This window comes from Myotis yumanensis, unplaced genomic scaffold (assembly GCF_028538775.1).
Source record: "Myotis yumanensis isolate MYYU_CA2020_CCGP unplaced genomic scaffold, mMyoYum1.0.hap1 SCAF_4, whole genome shotgun sequence".
Classification (NCBI taxonomy): Eukaryota; Metazoa; Chordata; class Mammalia; order Chiroptera; family Vespertilionidae; genus Myotis; species Myotis yumanensis.
The window spans coordinates 53,750,594-53,768,701 of record NW_027223755.1 but is presented as its reverse complement, the minus strand read 5'-3'; the positions used below and the strand labels follow the sequence as shown (position 1 = coordinate 53,768,701).

The following is an 18,108-nucleotide window of genomic DNA, read 5'->3' as shown; positions in this document are numbered from 1 at the left end:
GGCTCAGTTGATAGAGTGTCCGCCTGTGGACTGAAGGGTCCTGGGTTTGATTCCAGTCAAAGGCATATGCCTGGTTGCGAGCTTGATTCCCAGTAGGGGGTGTGCAGGAGGCAGCCAATCAATGATTTTCTCTCATCATTGATGTTTCTCTTTCTCTCTCTCTCCCTCCCTCCTTCCCTCCCTCTCCCTCCCCCTTCCTCTCTGAAATTAATAAAAAAATATTCTTAAAAATCTGTTCAGTTTTTCAAAATAACTCCATTCTCTCCATGAAGCATTCTGGATTAATTTTGTTTGACAAAATTTATTCCAGGGATGCCATAAAAAATACTTAGAATTTATAGTCATGTAGAAATTGTGTCAATATTTTAGATGGCTATTTAGATGGATTTTTTAATCTTTAAAAAAGTGATCTCTATTTTTATTAACTTATGAACTACAGTAATCTAATTGCATGATGTGGACATCATTTAAAAATATTTAAAATCTTTATATGGCTTAGAACAAGGATCCCTTTGGTGTAGTTGGAGGCTGCAAATTGGGTATAACTATAGTAAGTGCCCTTAATTGTCCTAGATTAAAAACAAAGTAGTGCAGAAATAAACAATTTTCTCTTTTGGCTCAGTTTTTATATTGAAGTTAGTGTATTTTGTGTTCCTGGAATATTTTTTCAGAACTCGATTGTTTATGGAAGTTCCTTTTATCTCCTGAGGCTACGGGAACATGGTTTAGACTAATTTTGAAAGTTGGAGATTAAGATTAGTGTCTCTTTGGGAAAGAAAAAGGAGGAAAAATTGTATATAATTATTTCTTATGTTTTAAGTTATTTATGAAAATTGAGCTTGAATCTAATATATTTTAAAAAGTTCGGTAGGTTTTGGGTGTGTCCTCCTTTTTATGTGCCTAACTGTTTCATATTTTACTAATTTAGATGGATAACAGTTAAGGAACAATCTGAAATTCACTGCAGAAAGAAGATAGAGCTAGTGATAATAGGTAAAAGGTAAGTGCTTAGAATGCTCAATAATAGCTAATTGGAGTCTACTTTTACTAAACGATTGTTTTTACCAATTCCTTCTATAAGAAAAGTCATCACAAAATACATTTAGACTTTTATTACATTTAAAGGTATCAGTTTTGCTTTTCTGTAATTACTTTCATTGTCATTATTGTTACTATTATTTATAAATGTTATTATTTTTGCTTTGTGGAATCTTTGTAGCTGCATAACTGAATATAGCTTAAGGTTCCATAGCTTTAAGTCGTGTGTATAGGATATATTATTCCATCTATCTATATTTATTAGTTTTGAGGTATATCATTGTCTGTTTGGCATGGTTGTCACTTTCTAACTTTCTGAAAGTGAAGTTGTTGCTACTTTTTATGCTTGGTATGTTGAGTTAAAACCTTTTCAGTTGGTAGTAGAAAACTTTTATTGAGTGAAAATGTGCAAAATGAATGCTCTTATTTTTAAAAAGTCAGTTGAAATTGAGGAGAAAAAAGTAGAAGGAGAGGTATAAGGGGAAAGTGTGTGGGGCTGAGGAAGAAGATTAGACACTTGTAAGAGAGCTAGATTTTTCTTTAAAGTGTTGGAAATGCCCAGAATGGAGGGAAGTATCCCACATAGAGGAGTATGGGATTACCTGGAATTCTTTTGGATAGTAGGTTTTTACTTTGTGACAGGAAACGGGTTTGATGGTACCTAGTAGATGGTTGGTGCTCAGTAAAGCTTAGTTTGGAAAATGAGTGAATGAGCCTCTCCCTTCTCCACCCCACTTCCCCAAAAGAGGAAGATGTTTTCAGGGCTAGAATGTAGCAGATTTTTTTTTTTTCGTCTTGAAAAAAGTTACTTAAACCCCTGAAACATACATATATGTGTATATTTATTTATTTATTTATTTTAGGTGAAGAGAGGGCCTCATTGCTAGCATATTATGCTAAATGCCAAATCAATGAAGAAGGAATAGGAAGAGAAGAAAGCAGGATTCCACTAAAGCAAGAATAATTTTATTTACATAAGTAATTGTAGCTACAGATGGAGACATATAGGGACATGGAAAGGTATTGAACGTTAGTATTGGTTACCAAGAGAAGGATGCAGTTTGTCTCTAGTGGTCTTGAAAAATAGCCTACTTAGAAGCATTTAACAGCTCTGTGTTTGTCTGACTATGAAGGTCTTCTGTAATCTGGTGCTCTACTTTATCCACTCTCAAGTCCTGTCTTCTCCATCTGGTAGCTGTTAATTACTTCACACCATACTTTTCTTTGAATTCCTATTGCACCTGCAGTCATTATTCCTAGTTTTAGCATTTGATTCACTAATGACTCACATGCTTTAGGTCTTTCTCTTGGTTTAGAGAGGCCTTCTTTGCCATTCCTTTTATGTCATATGCTATGTTTACCTTGGGAGTGTTGGTGCTGGTTGGTTCTACCTTGTTCAGTGTTGGGTGATAGAAAAGATGATGACATTTATCCTGGAAAAGTTGTCTTCTTCTGTTTGTTTTTGCTTGGCCTTATCTTGAAACTGTTTTTGTCCTTTTTTAATTTGAAGTTTTTGTTATTGGTTGTCTTTTTATTAGTTTAGATTAGATGTTATCATAATTGATGTTCTTTTCTTTTTAGTCTGTAGGTTTACCCACCAAAGACAACTTTGGCATGAAAAAACTTATTGTAAAATCAGCATTGAAATTTGTTGCCTTCTCCAATCAAGATTTGTAACTACGGGAAAAATCCTTCCAGTTTCCAGCTATAAATTTATACCAAGATAATTGCAAGTAAGAGGGCAGTTTCTGAAATAATAGCGTATGAAATATGTTGCTTTACATACATAATTATTGTAATTAGGTGAAAAGTCACTTTTATGTCAATTAAGGGAATTTGGTTCTGGCTGTAGATAAATTGATTTTATGATACCTTAACTTTTATATTATTTTTAATGTAACATTCTTAAGTCAAAGGATTTTTTAAAATTCTATAACTTCTTTGATCTTGTGCTTCTACCTCAGCCTCTTTTGGATATAAAGGACTGTTGGTGTACCATGTCATCAAGCCATCTTCCTGATTCATTTTGCTGCCTTGAACATCTTCAGTCTATAATGACTTAACATTTATGCAGCTTTGTTTTACCTTCCTGATGATATTAGAGTTCAGTGGAGTTGGCAAAAAATACAAATGTTTCTTTTTTTCAACATCAAATTGTAATTAAATTTGCCCTGTTTACTGATAAATCAGAATAAATTGTGAAATCTCAGATACGTTAGTTTACTTAAAATTAAGTACTGTATCTTAAATGAAAAAATTAAATGAAGAAATACTTTGTCTACCAATTGATATCTTTTTATGACTGAAGTTCATGTACTTGCATATTCATCACCTTCATTTAAGTGTAAACATTGCATTTACTTCTTTTCAAAGATTACTGTATTACAAAGAATACTATATTACTATAATCCTAAGTAACCCTTATTATGAAGAAAGTTAATAACCTGATTTATATATTATAGAGACTTAGCTTAAAACAGAATGCTCTCTTAAACTCTTACATCAGAGTTACTGAAATTTGTGTTAGTGTTCATACTCTATGACTTGGGCTTATTCTACTAATTCTTGCTTAGTGTAGAATTTCATTGAAATTGGTATGTGTTTTGGGTTCTGGTCCATAGGATCATCTGTGTTTTAGCCTACTATGTGGAGAGTGAGTATAATTCAAATGCAACTGAGCTTCAACAAATATTTATCAATATGTATATTTTGTCAGTCAAAAATCCCTGCCTATGTGAAAATTATGTTCTGAGGGGGTTGGGAAACAGATAATAAATAATATAATTGAGTAAAATGTATAGTGTATAAAATATAAGTATATAAGATGATGATAAATGCTTTGAAGAAAAATAAATGCATTGTTAGAGAGAAGGTTAAGGGAATATTGGGTGATTGTGAGTGGGATAAGGCAGGGTTGACATTTTAAATAGGGTGGCCAGTGAAGGTTTCACTGAGGAAGTGATATTTGAGTGAAAATCTGAAGGGTGTGGGAATAAGCTGTGTGTATATGAAAGGGGGAAAGAGTGTTCCTGGTAGAAGGAATCACATGTGCCTTTTTCAGATGGTTAAGTTTGCTGGAGCTGTGATAGTTAGGCAGGTTATTATTGTACATTTAGCCAGGCTTTTTATTTTGACAGAATGTCTAGCAAGGAAGTGAAGACTGCTCTGAAAAGTGCTCGAGATGCAATCAGAAACAAAGAATACAAAGAAGCTTTGAAACATTGTAAGGTAACTGATATTTTGTTCTTCCACAATGAAAGTGTGTTACCTCTTTTTAAGCATTATCAATTCATGGTATGTGAATCATTTACTGTTTATATATAACAAAAGTAGTAAGGTTATTTAGTAGAACGGTTAGAGTGGTTATGCTAGGATAAGCTGCTCTGACGCACTTAATTTTGACTTTCTCTGTATTGGTAACTTATCAAAGCCAAGTTCTTAAAACCTGAATATCTCTTAAGTATCTTTTGATGTGTTTACTGTGGGACTCTACTGTATCTTACAGTTGTCATTCTTTAACAGTGTGTTGACATTTTAATTCTATTTGGTTTGTGGATTCTAAAGTGCCTTTGTATGCTGATGGGAATGTTCCAGCCCAGAAGGAGAAATTGAATGTGCAGGAGAGATAGAGGGAGTGGTAGGAGTGAAGTCCTTGGGAAGGTGAGAGAGGATGGTGTCCTGAGCTTAAGAGGAGGTTCTTTGAAACTTCATCCATCTTAAAAGGAGGGAAAGTCGATGCAGACCCATACGCTGTCAAGATTGGAGATTTGGGGATGGGAAGATGAGGGTGATCTCCTCTGATGACTTCTATTTTCTTAATGAAATATAAGGTGAAAGTGGAAGAGGAGTTGATAGGAGGTTTGAGACAAAAGAGGTATAAAATAAATATTGTCAATAATATTGTGATCGATTTACACAGTGAGAGATGATTACTAGAATTAGTGGGGTGATTACATTGTAAGGCATAAAAATGTCAAATCATGATACTGTACACCTAAAACTAGTGTAACCAATATAAGATTGTATACCAATTATACTTAAATAAAAATAAATTTAGAAAAAAAGAGGTATGAAGTAGTTTTTATTCATAGTGGGAAAACAAAACATCATTTAATCCTAAACGGTATGGAAAACAAGTTTGTGAATTAACTAGCACTGTGGAATAGAGGCAGGCAGGATGGTTGGGTGTTAAGAACAGTCTTAATTGTTCTTTTTATACCCAGTATTCTTTTTTTTTTTTTATATATATTTTATTGATTTTTCACAGAGAGGAAGGGAGAGGGATAGAGGGTTAGAAACATCGATGAGAGAGGAACATCGATCAGCTGCCTCCTGCACACCTCCTACTGGGGATGTGCCCGCAACCAAGGTACATGCCCTTGGCCGGAATCGAACCTGGGACCTTTCAGTCCGCAGGCCAACGCTCTATCCACTGAGCTAAACCGGTTAGGGCTATACCCAGTATTCTTAAGGGACAAGGGGATGCATTTGGTGGAGACATCAGTATTATTTGGGCAGCTTTAAAAAAATATACCTCATATTTATGACCCCTTAAAATTACTGATCCAGTCTAACTCCCTCTCTTCCTGAGGAAACTGAAGACCTGAGGTTGAGTGACATTTTAAAGATTGTCTAGTTAGTGGTAGATCCAGATTTTCTGACCTTCAGGTAGACTGTCTTTTTTTTGTTTGTCCATTACTTCCAAAATTTAATGACCTGCTCTTTTATTTTTTTAATCAGACAGTGTTAAAACAAGAAAAAAATAACTATAATGCCTGGGTATTTATCGGTGTTGCCGCAGCCGAGCTAGAACAACCTGATCAGGCCCAGGGTGCCTATAAGAAAGCAGCTGAACTAGAGCCAGACCAATTACTAGCTTGGCAGGTATGTAAAAATCTTTTTCCTCATAAGAAAGAGTTATTTTCTAATTTTTAAAATTACAGATAACAGCTTTATTTAAAAAAAATAAACCTCCACTTAATTCCACATGAGAAAAAAATTGAAATTTATTGGTTTTTTTAAATCTGAAGATTACTTTCATTTTTTTGTTGTGAAACATTTCAAATATATTTTCAAAAGAAAAGACAATGGTATGAGTCCTTCTATGCCCATCATCTAGCTTCAATAAAAATCCTCTCAGCCAATTTTTTAAAATCTAAACTTTCACCTACTCCCTTCTATTCCAAATTATTTGTAGGCAAATCCCAGACATAGTTCATTTATTAATTATAATTATCTTTATTATGAATAACCTTTATAGATTGTCACTTTAACAAATAAATGCAAGAACATTAGATGTTTTTAGAAGAGTAATCTCTACTACTTCCTCTTTTAGGGGTTAGCAAGCCTGTATGAGAAATGTAATCAGATAAATGCTAAGGATGACTTACCTGGTGTTTACCAAAAGCTCCTGGATCTTTATGAAAGGTAATCAATATGTGGGAAAAGGCCAGTTTCTTTAAAAGCATGAATTAGAAAAACTGATTAAAAATATATAGAAATACTCTAAACATGTACTGGGAATCAGGAAACATTTTTCTTTCAGACTGTTATAGCAGAATCTCTTGATTGTGATAAGACTAGAATAAAAATACTAATAGTAAGAGGATTAACTAATTTGGGAATTTTCATGTTATTTTCAGTCAGTGTAATCGAAGATAATGTTTCTTAAATCTTTTTATCAGAGTCTCATTTTATAAAATTTTACTGTAATATGAAAGCTGTAGTATGTACTGATTTAAAATAGTAACTGACAATATTATTGAGGTATTTAATTTTGGTGTTCTAAGCCTTCGATTGTTTTTATTAATTAGATTCAAAATCTTTTTTTTTATTATTCTAAGTGTTGACAAACAGAAGTGGTGTGATGTCTGTAAGAAACTTGTGGATCTGAATTATCAAGAAAAGAAACACATAGAGGTTGGCTAATGATTTTCTGGGGTAGTATATTTCTTTTTAATAAAACCATTACTAGAAGAAAGCTTTCATTTAACTTATGGGAAAATTTTAAAAATTGTTATGTAGTATGGTATTAAAAGAATTTAGGGGGATAATATAAATTACAGTGATTTGAAACTGTAAATTAGAATTTAAATTAAAGGTATTATAACTTCCAAACCTTTTTGAAACTGAAGGATTAATAAAATAAGTAGAAGCATTATCTATAGAATACAGTGGCCTATTTGTTGTGTCTCTATAGCTGATACTATAAGTTACGATGATTGGGACATGTCATTATTCCTGTGTCTACTCTGGTAGCTCAGTAATATTTCTAATATGAGGACTATGGAAATTTACCCAATCAACTTATTTTTTATGGAGTTCATAATAGATGGAGTTCTGTGCTTTTGCTATTTTTATATATTAGCAGATAAAAATATTTTTATTTGTAGATTTTATTTTTCTATTGACATTATTAGTATTTAAGATAAAATAACAATTTTAAATTTCCTCAATAGGTGGCTCGAACATGGCACAAATTGATAAAGATACGGCAAGAAGCAGGTGCAGACAACCAAGAGCTTCATCAGCTATGGAGGAAATTGACTCAGTTGCTGGCTGAGAGTACTGAGGATCAGAATAATGAGACGCAGCAATTGGTATTGACCTGTTTATTCCCCTAAATTTAGAAAATGCAAGCATAATGATATATTTACTTATTTATTTATGTTTTATTTATTTTTTTGTTAAGCCTCACCCAAGGATATTTTTTCCATTGATTTTTAGAGAGAGTGGAAGGAAGGAAGGGGAGAAGAGAGAGAGAGAGACAGACAGACAGACAGACAGACAGACATCAATGTGAGAAAGACACATCAATTGGTTGCCTCCTGCTGGGCCAGATATCAAACCTGTAACCCTGATAGGTGCCCTTGACGGGAATAGAATACGTGACCCTTGGTTACAGGGGCTGACACTCTAACCATTGAGCACACCATCCAGGTAAAAGGTAATAGATAAATGTAGATTATAGAAAAGTACTTTATGTCAGACTATATATTTTGTAAGTGTTTAATTTTAAATTTAGAGGCTCTTCCTGGTAAAGTCAGAATTATTGGCCTACAGTCTCATATTAAGTCTGGACAGAGTGAAATTGGTATTCAGGGTATCAGAATTTTACTCCCTTATAGGAATCCAAACTAGATCAGTTATTTTTTCACTGTAAAAAAGAGACTATGAAATTGGCTTTCACAAAATTGCTATAATTTCTAAAAAGTTGTGCCTTAAAGGCATGTTATGAACTAAGAGTACTAAACCACTGAGATTTAACAATTCAAGCAGAGTATTTTATTTAGAGTATTTATAATTGCATTTTGAGAGCTTGTTTGGAGGTTCTAGCAGGGGAGCGCAGCTACTCGTATACCCTTGACCGAAGACCGGTCCTCTCCTGGGGGAGGGCTGGGGGTGGGGAAGATCGTCCTCTTCAACCGAGCGGAGCGCGCAGCTTCTGCAGCTTCGGGAGGGACGCACATGGATCGGTGAGGGAGGAGGGGGACACCCGCCTAGCCAGCCAGATCAGCCGAATCAACCCTGGCGATCAATGGGGTGACAGATGTCGCAGCCAGATCGCCCTCACATCCTATATAATTGCATTTTGAATACTAAATAATTGAAAATAATTTTTTTTTAAAATATATTTTATTGATTTTTTACAGAGAGGAAGGGAGAGAGATAGAGAGTCAGAAACATCAGTGAGAGAGAAACATTGATCAGCTGCCTCCTGCACATCTCCTACTGGGGATGTGCCTGCAACCCAGGTACGTGCCCTTGACCGGAATCGAACCTGGGACCCTTCAGTCCGCAGGCCGACGCTCTATCCATTGAGCCAAACCGGTTTCGGCTGAAAATAATTTTTAAAAGACTTAAAAAATGGGTTTTGAACCATAATTGGGAATATCTCCATACTATTTTTTTATATTTGTAAGTTTAAAAATAAACTTAGTTTCTTATAGTATGTAGCCACTCAGTGTACACTTTTTAAATTGGATTGAAATTTTAAATGTAAGCAATGCTGGGCTCTATATAGGATGAGAAGCTCATTTCTTTGTAAATTTTTTCTTTGTTTGCTCATTAATTTGTTCTTTTATTCAAAAAATGTTTATCAAGTAAAAAACAAACAAACACAGAAAACAAAACAAACAAAATGTTTCTCAAGAGCCTACTGTGTCGGGTGGGTATCCTAAGAGCTGGGGATAAGAATGTGAGAATAAGTTTTGCAGTTGTTTGTGTGTTGGTTTATCTGTGTATAGATTTAGTTGCGGAAAAAATTGAGCAGTGACAAAATTAGGTGATTTACCAACTTCTCTTAAATTATATCTTCATATTATGACATCATTATTTTCCTTGAAATAGTATAGGTTACCAGAAAATCAAACATGTACCAAAATAAGTAAAATGTTTTTGTGAATTGTTTATACTATATCTCTTTAAGAAAGAGAATTATACTTATCCTAAAAATTGGCTTCTAACTATTAAAAATACGATAATAGGGTGTTTGAGGGTTATTTTCAACTTGAATGCTAATGATAACTGCTTTATTTAAGTGTGTTCAGAAACAAGTGTATCATCTAGTTTCCATGTGGATTATTTACATTACCTTTTTTAATTTTATAAACCCTTGTGCTTGACTAAGTTAGCAATAAAATAATTCTTTATTTATATGGACTTTATACCATGCTTTATAAAGAAAATTTTAGAAAGTAAACTGTATTATGAGTTTTCATTATAGAGGCATAGGAAATATTTTTAAAACTGTAGAATTTATATAACCAAATGAATGGCATCTTTTAAAGTGCTTGCCTTGGATTTTCGTATTGCTCTTCTGGCTCAAAACATTTAGGATTCTTCTTTTGGAATTTTTTCAGTCAGTTAATGATACTGTATAAAAAATATTTTATTATTGTATAGTCAGTCATATTTTTGGTATTCTTTTACCAAAAGTATAACTTAACTTCATAAAACATATTTTAAGATTAAAAATTTGCTTCCATTAAAGATGTTCTAAAGAACATGCTGGTGATTTCAGAAGAGATGTTTTGAAAATAATCTCAACAGTAGCAGTTACATTGTCCTATAAGGCTCTACTTCTCTGGTTGACTAGTTTGTAGGGAACAGCAGACTTATAAGAATGTTTCGTTAAATTCATGTTGCCAATTTATAGTTATTTCGTATTAGTTCAGTGCAGTCCACTGGCTAGTGGAGTTAGATTGTATTCCAAAACTTATAAATACATGTTTTTCCTCATTGAAATGATCAGGGCCATACCATAAAATGCATTTGCAGTTATTTGAGTGTATAGCTTGTATGAGTCTTATAAGTTCAACTGTTTTACATTCTCATTTAAATATGCTACAGATGATAGTTTTTTTTGTTTATTTGTTTCAGCTTTTAACTGCTTTTGAGAATGCACTGGATTTATCAGATAAGATTCCTAGTGAAGATCATCAAGTACTTTATAGACATTTCATTCAGTGTTTATCCAAAGTAAGTTGATTTTTAAAATCTCTAATGTGAGTTTTCTATTCTAAATAGGAAAGTGTCCAGAAGTATATTTTATTGCTACTTAGTTAATTTTACTTTTATATTTTCAAGTTTCCTCATGAGACTGCTAGGTTGAAGAAGGCCTGTGAAGGAATGATAAACATCTACCCCACTGTGCAATATCCATTAGAAGTGCTTTGTTTGCATTTAATTGAATCAGGTAATTTCTTCTTTATTATAGTGTGTGTCCTAGAGGTGTGTGAATGTGTTGAGTTATGTTACTATGGATGTTACTAAAATTGTTTTAGTGCCTACCAGGTATAAGGTATTATTTCAATATTTCTGGACATAAAAAGAAGTACAATGTAATCTTTGTGCACATGGAAAGACTGATACATATAAGAAAGTGTAGTGATGCAGAGGAATGATGAGTTGTTGATGAGTGAAGTATTTTTGAAGGTGGGGATTGAAGAAGGTCTTGAATTTTCAATAGGAAGTAGATAAACAGGAGGAGGTAAAATGTACTCCTGATAGTTAGAGGACAGGTCAGGAAGGAAGGTTGGGAACCTGCAAAACAACACAGAAGGCAACCAAAGAGCATTTCTCCAGAAAACAGATTTGCAACTGATGATTAGGAAGCACTATCTTTTAAAATCTGAGGTTTTTTTTTTTTTAATATATTTTATTGATTTTTCACAGAGAGGAAGGGAGAGGGATAGAGAGTTAGAAACATCGATGAGAGAGAAACATCGACCAGCCGCCTCCTGCACATCTCCCACTGGGGATGCGCCCGCAACCAACGCACGTGCCCCTGACCGGAATCGAACCGGGGACCCCCCAGTCCGCAGGCCGACGCTCTATCCACTGAGCCAAACCGGTTTCGGCAAATCTGAGTTATTGAATGGAACTTAGATTACAATAATGGAATAAAACTAGGAAGAAGTGGTTAGCAGGTATAAAAAGAAGCAATCCAGGGACTTGACTGACTGCATTTAAGGGGAGGAAGTGGAAGCATGTAAAGGGAAGGTAAGCTTTTAGAGGGAGGAGAAGGATTGCAGTAGTGTCACCTGGCAGGAGGGTTTTAAGAAAGAGCTAGTTAACATGAACAATGAACTGAGGTCAAGAAAGATGAGGCATGCTGAGACTTTCAGTACAAAGAGTATGCTTGTGTGTGTGTGTTTCGCTAATAGGAAGCTTAGTTCCAAAATTACCCTGTTTCTTCAAATTTTTACAGGAGTCCCAAGGTATTTCCAATATAAGTGGACTGATTTTCTTTATTGTGTTGGCTCTGGTTCCCATCCCTCCATCCCTTTTTCTGCTGTAAAAATTGCTGCTAAGAAAATAATGGCTATTTGGGTGGTGGACACATGGTGCAATAGACAGATCTTGTAACATAGAAACCCACATCTGAAACCTATATGGTCATGTTGACCAATGTAACCCTAATAAATTTAATAAAAAAAGAGAAATTGATGGCTAATATTCACTCTTTTCTCTCTATGCCTGCTTAGCTATTAGTGGTTTGTACCTTTTCTTCATTCTTGACCTTTTCTTCATATGCCAGTGGCACAAGAGGATACTTTGAAATTTCTTCCAGAATTGAATGCTTTCTCAATAAGCACATTTATGCCTGTAATGTTGATTTGTCAAGTAAACACTTACATTCCAAAATCCAACAAAAATATAGAAGAAATAAGATCAACAAATATTCTGTAGACTTTTGCACCTAAATTCAATATTTGACAAAGTTCTCTAATTAAGAGATAGCAAAGGGATTATGCTGACTGATTAGAGAGTGTGTTGATTTATGTGAAAAAAATTCTTAAAGAGGGTTTGGGGTGGGTATTTTGCAGAATTGAAGGAGAGTTCTGTATCCTGGCAAAGGGGAAGTGGGTTGGGTGGATATTTACACATATGGTACAAGGTAGAGGGCTTTTCCTGCTCAATATTTGATTGTAAGAATCTGTGGAATGTAGCAGTGTAGGCTTAAGTTCGTTCTAATGTAAATCAGTATTCTGGAGTGGAAATTTAATAGTTAATGCAGGAAAGTAGGAAACTGCTTAATGTTTCTTTTTATTGCAAACTTTTAATACAAACTTTCTGTGTATTAAGAACTTCTGAAAATCTCGAAGGTCTCTATCCTTCTCCAGAGTACTTTAGTATCTGTGGAATTTGCTACTTGATAGCAGCAGTGACTCACTGACTTCTCTTCTACCGGGGACAAATATATTTCATCCTTATTTGTCCTCTTTTGCATGTGGAAACTTGAAGATTGATTTTCAAAATGACTCAGTTAATAAAGCTTCACAAAACAAATAGTGTATGGCTTTCACAGTTGTCATCTGATGAACGTTATTTCATGCTAAATGACCTTTTTGATTTATTTTATTTTGCTTTATTGCTGAAATGGGGGAGGATAAGAAAGCTTGGTTCTTTAGTCTGAAGAGCTTAAGATTTTGTGTTCTAGAAATATTAGAAAATCCAGGTGAAAATAAAGAAATGAATACATGCTGGTTTTCCCCCTCTAATTAGGTTCATTTAAAATAAAAATTCTATAGTAGTGATCAATTTCTTTGGGGTGTGAGAAATGAATTCGTTATTTTAAAAAACTCACTTTTTTTTTTGTAGTAAACTTTAGGAAACAGAATTTTCATAGGTATTACTTAGTATCTGCCTTGAAACTCTTCAGAGTACCTTTATCCTTGGAGATTTAGTATTCATCAGCCCGAAGTCTGGCTTGTCTTATTGAGAAATAAATATAAAATTGTCAGTCTGTTTTAAAGCCATTAAATCTGGAATCTTGGAATCTTTTAAATGTTAAAAAGAGCAGATAAGTTAAATAAATGATGTCCTATCAATTGTCATCCTCTACATTTATTTAGCTAGTATTTTCAACAGGAATTAATATGGAAAAGAGGAGGATTAAGGGTTGAAGCTGGAATATTCCTTATCTCTTTTTTAGTTCAATTTAATTTCACTTTCTTAAATTTATAGAAAGTAAAATGGATTTTTTAAATATACAGTTTGATTCCTTGTCTCTCTATACAAGATCAGTTGTGTTATTGCTGCCGATGGTTTTTGGGAACACTATAGAGAATTCCTCTAAGTGCTACCTGGTCATATGTAAAGAATATCTTACACGGGGCTAAACATGATGTAATCCTTCCAAATCTCTTTTTGTTTCTATAATTGTACTCCCAGATATTAACAAAGGGGGACATGGTAGGAAAGTCTGCCTTGTTTTCAAAGTTTTTGTGTTCCTCCTAGGCTTTTGGAAACTATTTTCAAGTACCTATCTACACTTTACTTACCTGTGTGCATTTTGTGCGCGCGTGCGCAGTTTTGGTACCTTAAATATGGATGAACATGGAAAGATGCACTTTTTATCCCAGGGTTTTTTTCTAATAAGAACAGTTAGTTTAGCCAAGATACTAATAGTCTGTCATGAAGTATGTTTTTGTGGAGTAAGAGAGTTTTGACTCAGATGGGTAGAAATTGAAGGTGAAATTTTAATAGCCATTTCGTTTTCTTTTTTAAGACAGCTTTTGAGATTTAAGTTATGTAGGTTTTGGTGCTTACAAATTTGGTATATGTATACTAATAACTTTTTCTTTTAATGCCAGGAAGTCTTACTGAAGAGGGACAACAGTATTGTTGTAGACTAGTGGAAATGGATTCAAAAAGTGGTCCAGGCCTCATTGGTTTAGGCATTAAAGCATTACAAGACAAAAAGTATGAAGATGCTGATAGGAACTTAAGAGAAGGTAAGTATATAGTGGATAGCTTGTAACATGAGGTACTAGTCAGTAGGTATTTATCTTTGGCCCTTTCTTTAAGGGATGTATATTTAAGATAGGAATGGAAAACAGTGAACTTACATACTGGGGAGTATGCTTAAGTTTGAATTCCAACTCTGCCACTTACTAATTTCAAGACCTGGGGAACTTAATTAAACTCTCTGTGTCTCAGTGTCTTCATTTATAATATCTCCAGCCTAACATTCAAATTGAGATCTGAATGACACATACAAGCCTGGCATTGGAAGGAGCATTTCAGGTCAAGAAATGAAATAGCCTGAGGGTAGAGGAAAGCTGGGCTTCAGGAAACTGCTTGTGGTTTGGCCAGGTTTGCGAATGAAGTATGGGAGCAGGAAGGGGCAAGAATTGAGGCTGAAGAGGGGCTTACAAACCTTGTTAAGCACCCTAGGGCAGTAGGGAACCAGTGGAAGGTTTTAAGCAGAGGAATTTCATAATGACATTTATATTCTTAGAAATATTCTCACCACAGTGTAGAGGATGCAGTGATCTGGGATAAAGATGATGGAGGTGTGATTAGTCCGGTAGTAGAGAAATGGATAGGTGCCTGGAAGCAGTGTGGCTTCGTGACTGATTAGATGTGAGAGATACGGGAGAGGTGGGGTGGGGGTCTGATTTGTTTTTTGTTTTGTTTTATTATTTATTGTTAATCCTCACTCCTGAATATTTTTCCATTGATTTTTAGAGAGAGTGAAAGAGGGAGGGAGTGGGGGAGAGAGGGAGATAGAAACATTGATGTGAGAGGGACACATCGATTTGTTGCCTCCCGCACAGTCCCAGACCAGAGCAAGGGGAGGAACCTGCAACCCAGGTATGTGCCCTTGACTGGGAATAGAACCCGAGACCTTTCAGTGCGTGAGGCAATGCTCTACCCTTGAGCAACGTCAGACAAGGTGGGAGGAGTCTGATTTGTTGAGTATTTGGTGGTGCCATTCATCTCAGTAGTTACAGAACCTTGGATTTTGTGCTTGCTTTTATCCTTTTAGGGTTAAAAGAAAGCCCTCTCTGCACAACTGGATGGTATCATCTGGCAGAAGCCCAAGTCAAAATGCATAGACCAATGGAAGCTGTTCTTTCATGCAATCAAGGTATTCTTGACATGTTTAAGTGTGGCCACCCTGTTTCTTTTCATCTTAAAGGAGAAAGATAGTGGTTTTACAAAAACAGGTATAGCCTGGTGTGTCCTAGGGCCTTCATTAGTTCTTGATTCCTCTGATGTAGATAAGGAAAGGCATCTTGGAGCCTATTTGAATGGCATGGGTTAGAAAATCACAAAAAGTGATTCACTGCTCTGATATAGCTGGAGGCCCAGCCTCTGTAGTTGAGAAACAACTCACCCTGGTCCATTCTAATTCAGCCTCTTTTCCTTCCAGTATCCTTGATTTGCTTCTTATAGATGCATTGGCTAAGTGCTAACCTTTGGTATATAGCAGATAGGGATAGCCATTGTTGTGTTTCAGGATGTTCAGTTTTACCATGTTATGTGAAGATAAAGGTTTTAAATTTAGATCTGTTCTGTTTTAAATTCAGATATTTTCATATAGAGATCAGGGAAGAATTTATACTTAACTTTAAATTATTCTTCATGTATATTGCTTTGGCAATTTATTCTTATTGTAATGGTAACTTATTATATGTCTCTTAAAAAGAAAAAAATGTGAAGTGATATGGTTGTCTTCATTCAAATGTCCTTAATTTTGTCAGCTCTGAAGAACATAGATACTGTTGGTGTGCCTGGTGACAGTCTTCATCAGAAGAATCTTTGTCTTCGTTTGAAAGCAGAGGCTTTGATTAAACTCCCAGATAATGAATCTGCAGAGGAAGCAATTTGTACTCTTGACCAGGTAGGTTCATCATCGAATTTTCCCCTTCAACTTACTTAGTTTCCAATCAACGAGGCATCAATCACTTCTTCCTTACTACAAGTATTTACTTACATAATTTTGTGTGAGAGGTATGAATTCACTTTTGTAAATCATTCACGCAATTGGAAACTCTTCAAGTTACATATTGGCTTCTTGGTTAAGTACTTACAATTCTTTTCATATGATACAATTTCTCTCTTTAGTTCTTGCTCTTATTATTCTCTTCTATTTTTTCCTTGTTAGGTTACTACTTAATTATTACTAATTTGGGATTTTAAATTTTTTCTTACAGAAAATATTTTATCAGTTACTGACAAGAATAATTAAGGAGACTAGTAGATTCATGCTAGAGAATGTTATTTCCTGGTTTTACTCAATAGAACAAATAAATAATAAAATTTATTTTTTAATGTTTTTGGTTCAAGCAATTAAACCAATTCCCTGGCAAAAAAAAACCTAACTAGTAAATTATGAATTACAACAACACAGTGTCTTTAAAGATTTTTGTCAGATAAAAGCATTTTTTTAATCTAAAATTAAAATTACTTTACTCAGTATATTGCAAGGTTTTGACTTTTAAAAAGTCATTTTTTGGGAGGCCAGGGGATTGTCAAGGGCAGGGGAAAAAAAAAGGACACATATGCAATACCCTTTGTAATACTTTTAGCAATAAAAAAAAAAAAATTAAAAAAAGTCATTTTTTGTATATTTCAAAGGGCATTGCATTTCATATTATTTCTTTAGAATTGGCCCAGTCGTCAGCATCCTTTAAGAACTAATATCTTATTTTCTACTTGCCTTCCGACCAACTGTGTTTTGAGTGAATGCTCTGTAGAGGTCTTTCCAATATTATTTTATTAAAAGGAAAACAAAAGTTTCTTTGGAGAACTGGTAGAGTCCAGGTCTGAGATAGAGGATGTACAAGATGAGCCCAGAACATCTTATAATGCTAGAAAGCAAGGAAACCTTAACAGGATCCCAGCACTGTGTCAGAAGAGATCAGAAACTAGCATGAAGGATTCTCAATGGCTGAAGAGTGGATAGTTTGAGTACAAGTAACTGCAGTGAATTGAAAGGCATAAAATATGTTTAAATCCATGTGTTCATGATAATACAAAAAAAAAAAAAAAATCAAAGCATCCCCAGGAAAATAAGTCTTTGAAGAAACCAATTGAAAAGAAAGAATTAAAGCAGTTATCCTGCTTTCCCTATATGAACTGTTCCTAAGAATAATCAAATAGATAATGAGAGAAGGAAAAATTTCTCTTTGTTGAAGTATTCCACAGGAATGATAGGATAAGAAAAATAATCATCATTTTTGCAATCTGTAATGAATGACTAGATCTAGGCATCGAGTATTGATGGCTGCTAGCATCATGAAAAGACAGACAAGTAGACATAACCAAGTGCAAGTCCATGTGAGGTATTCTTGCCAAAACATCAAGCCTGAATCAGGTCAAGCTTCTAGCCCTAATATACAGAAGATACAGGAGACAAAGGGACAGGTCAATGCCATGACAGTATCTTCTGTAAAAAAACAGATTACGAGAAGCTGACAAATGGCCCATATTTTTCAACAGTTAAATTGTAATGGAGGGGGGAAAAAAGAGATGGAAGGGAATCCTAGAGATTAAAAGACACTTACGAGACCTATTAGCTACTTGAAATATTTGTACCTTGTTTAGATTTTGATTAAAATAAATAAATTACTCAAATGGACAATTGAGAACTTTAAATACTGACTATTTGATGTTATGATGTATTGGTTTTGTTTAAATGTTTATAATGGTAGAATGATTATGTTATTTAAAAACGCACTTAATTTTTAGTTACAGATGCTGAAATATCAGATAAAAAGTTACAATATGTGGAAACAATCTAAATAAGAGTGTGATGAAATGGGTGGAGGTATA

The 18,108-nt window shown here is 34.4% G+C and overlaps 1 protein-coding gene across 2 annotated transcripts in view; it reads left to right on the top strand.

Moving 5' to 3' along the window:
• SKIC3 (SKI3 subunit of superkiller complex) overlaps positions 1–18,108 on the top strand; it is a 75,441-nt gene that overhangs the window by 3,369 nt on the left and 53,964 nt on the right. For both annotated transcript variants that reach the window (XM_070412349.1, XM_070412348.1), the window contains exons 2-13: positions 929–1,000; positions 2,620–2,771; positions 4,176–4,266; positions 5,779–5,922; positions 6,374–6,465; positions 6,882–6,957; positions 7,497–7,637; positions 10,420–10,518; positions 10,627–10,735; positions 14,139–14,279; positions 15,317–15,418; positions 16,035–16,174. In XM_070412349.1, the coding sequence (XP_070268450.1) occupies positions 4,177–4,266; positions 5,779–5,922; positions 6,374–6,465; positions 6,882–6,957; positions 7,497–7,637; positions 10,420–10,518; positions 10,627–10,735; positions 14,139–14,279; positions 15,317–15,418; positions 16,035–16,174 (1,134 nt within the window). In that variant the 5' untranslated portion in view covers positions 929–1,000; positions 2,620–2,771; position 4,176. The remainder of the gene's footprint in view (positions 1–928; positions 1,001–2,619; positions 2,772–4,175; positions 4,267–5,778; positions 5,923–6,373; positions 6,466–6,881; positions 6,958–7,496; positions 7,638–10,419; positions 10,519–10,626; positions 10,736–14,138; positions 14,280–15,316; positions 15,419–16,034; positions 16,175–18,108) is intronic.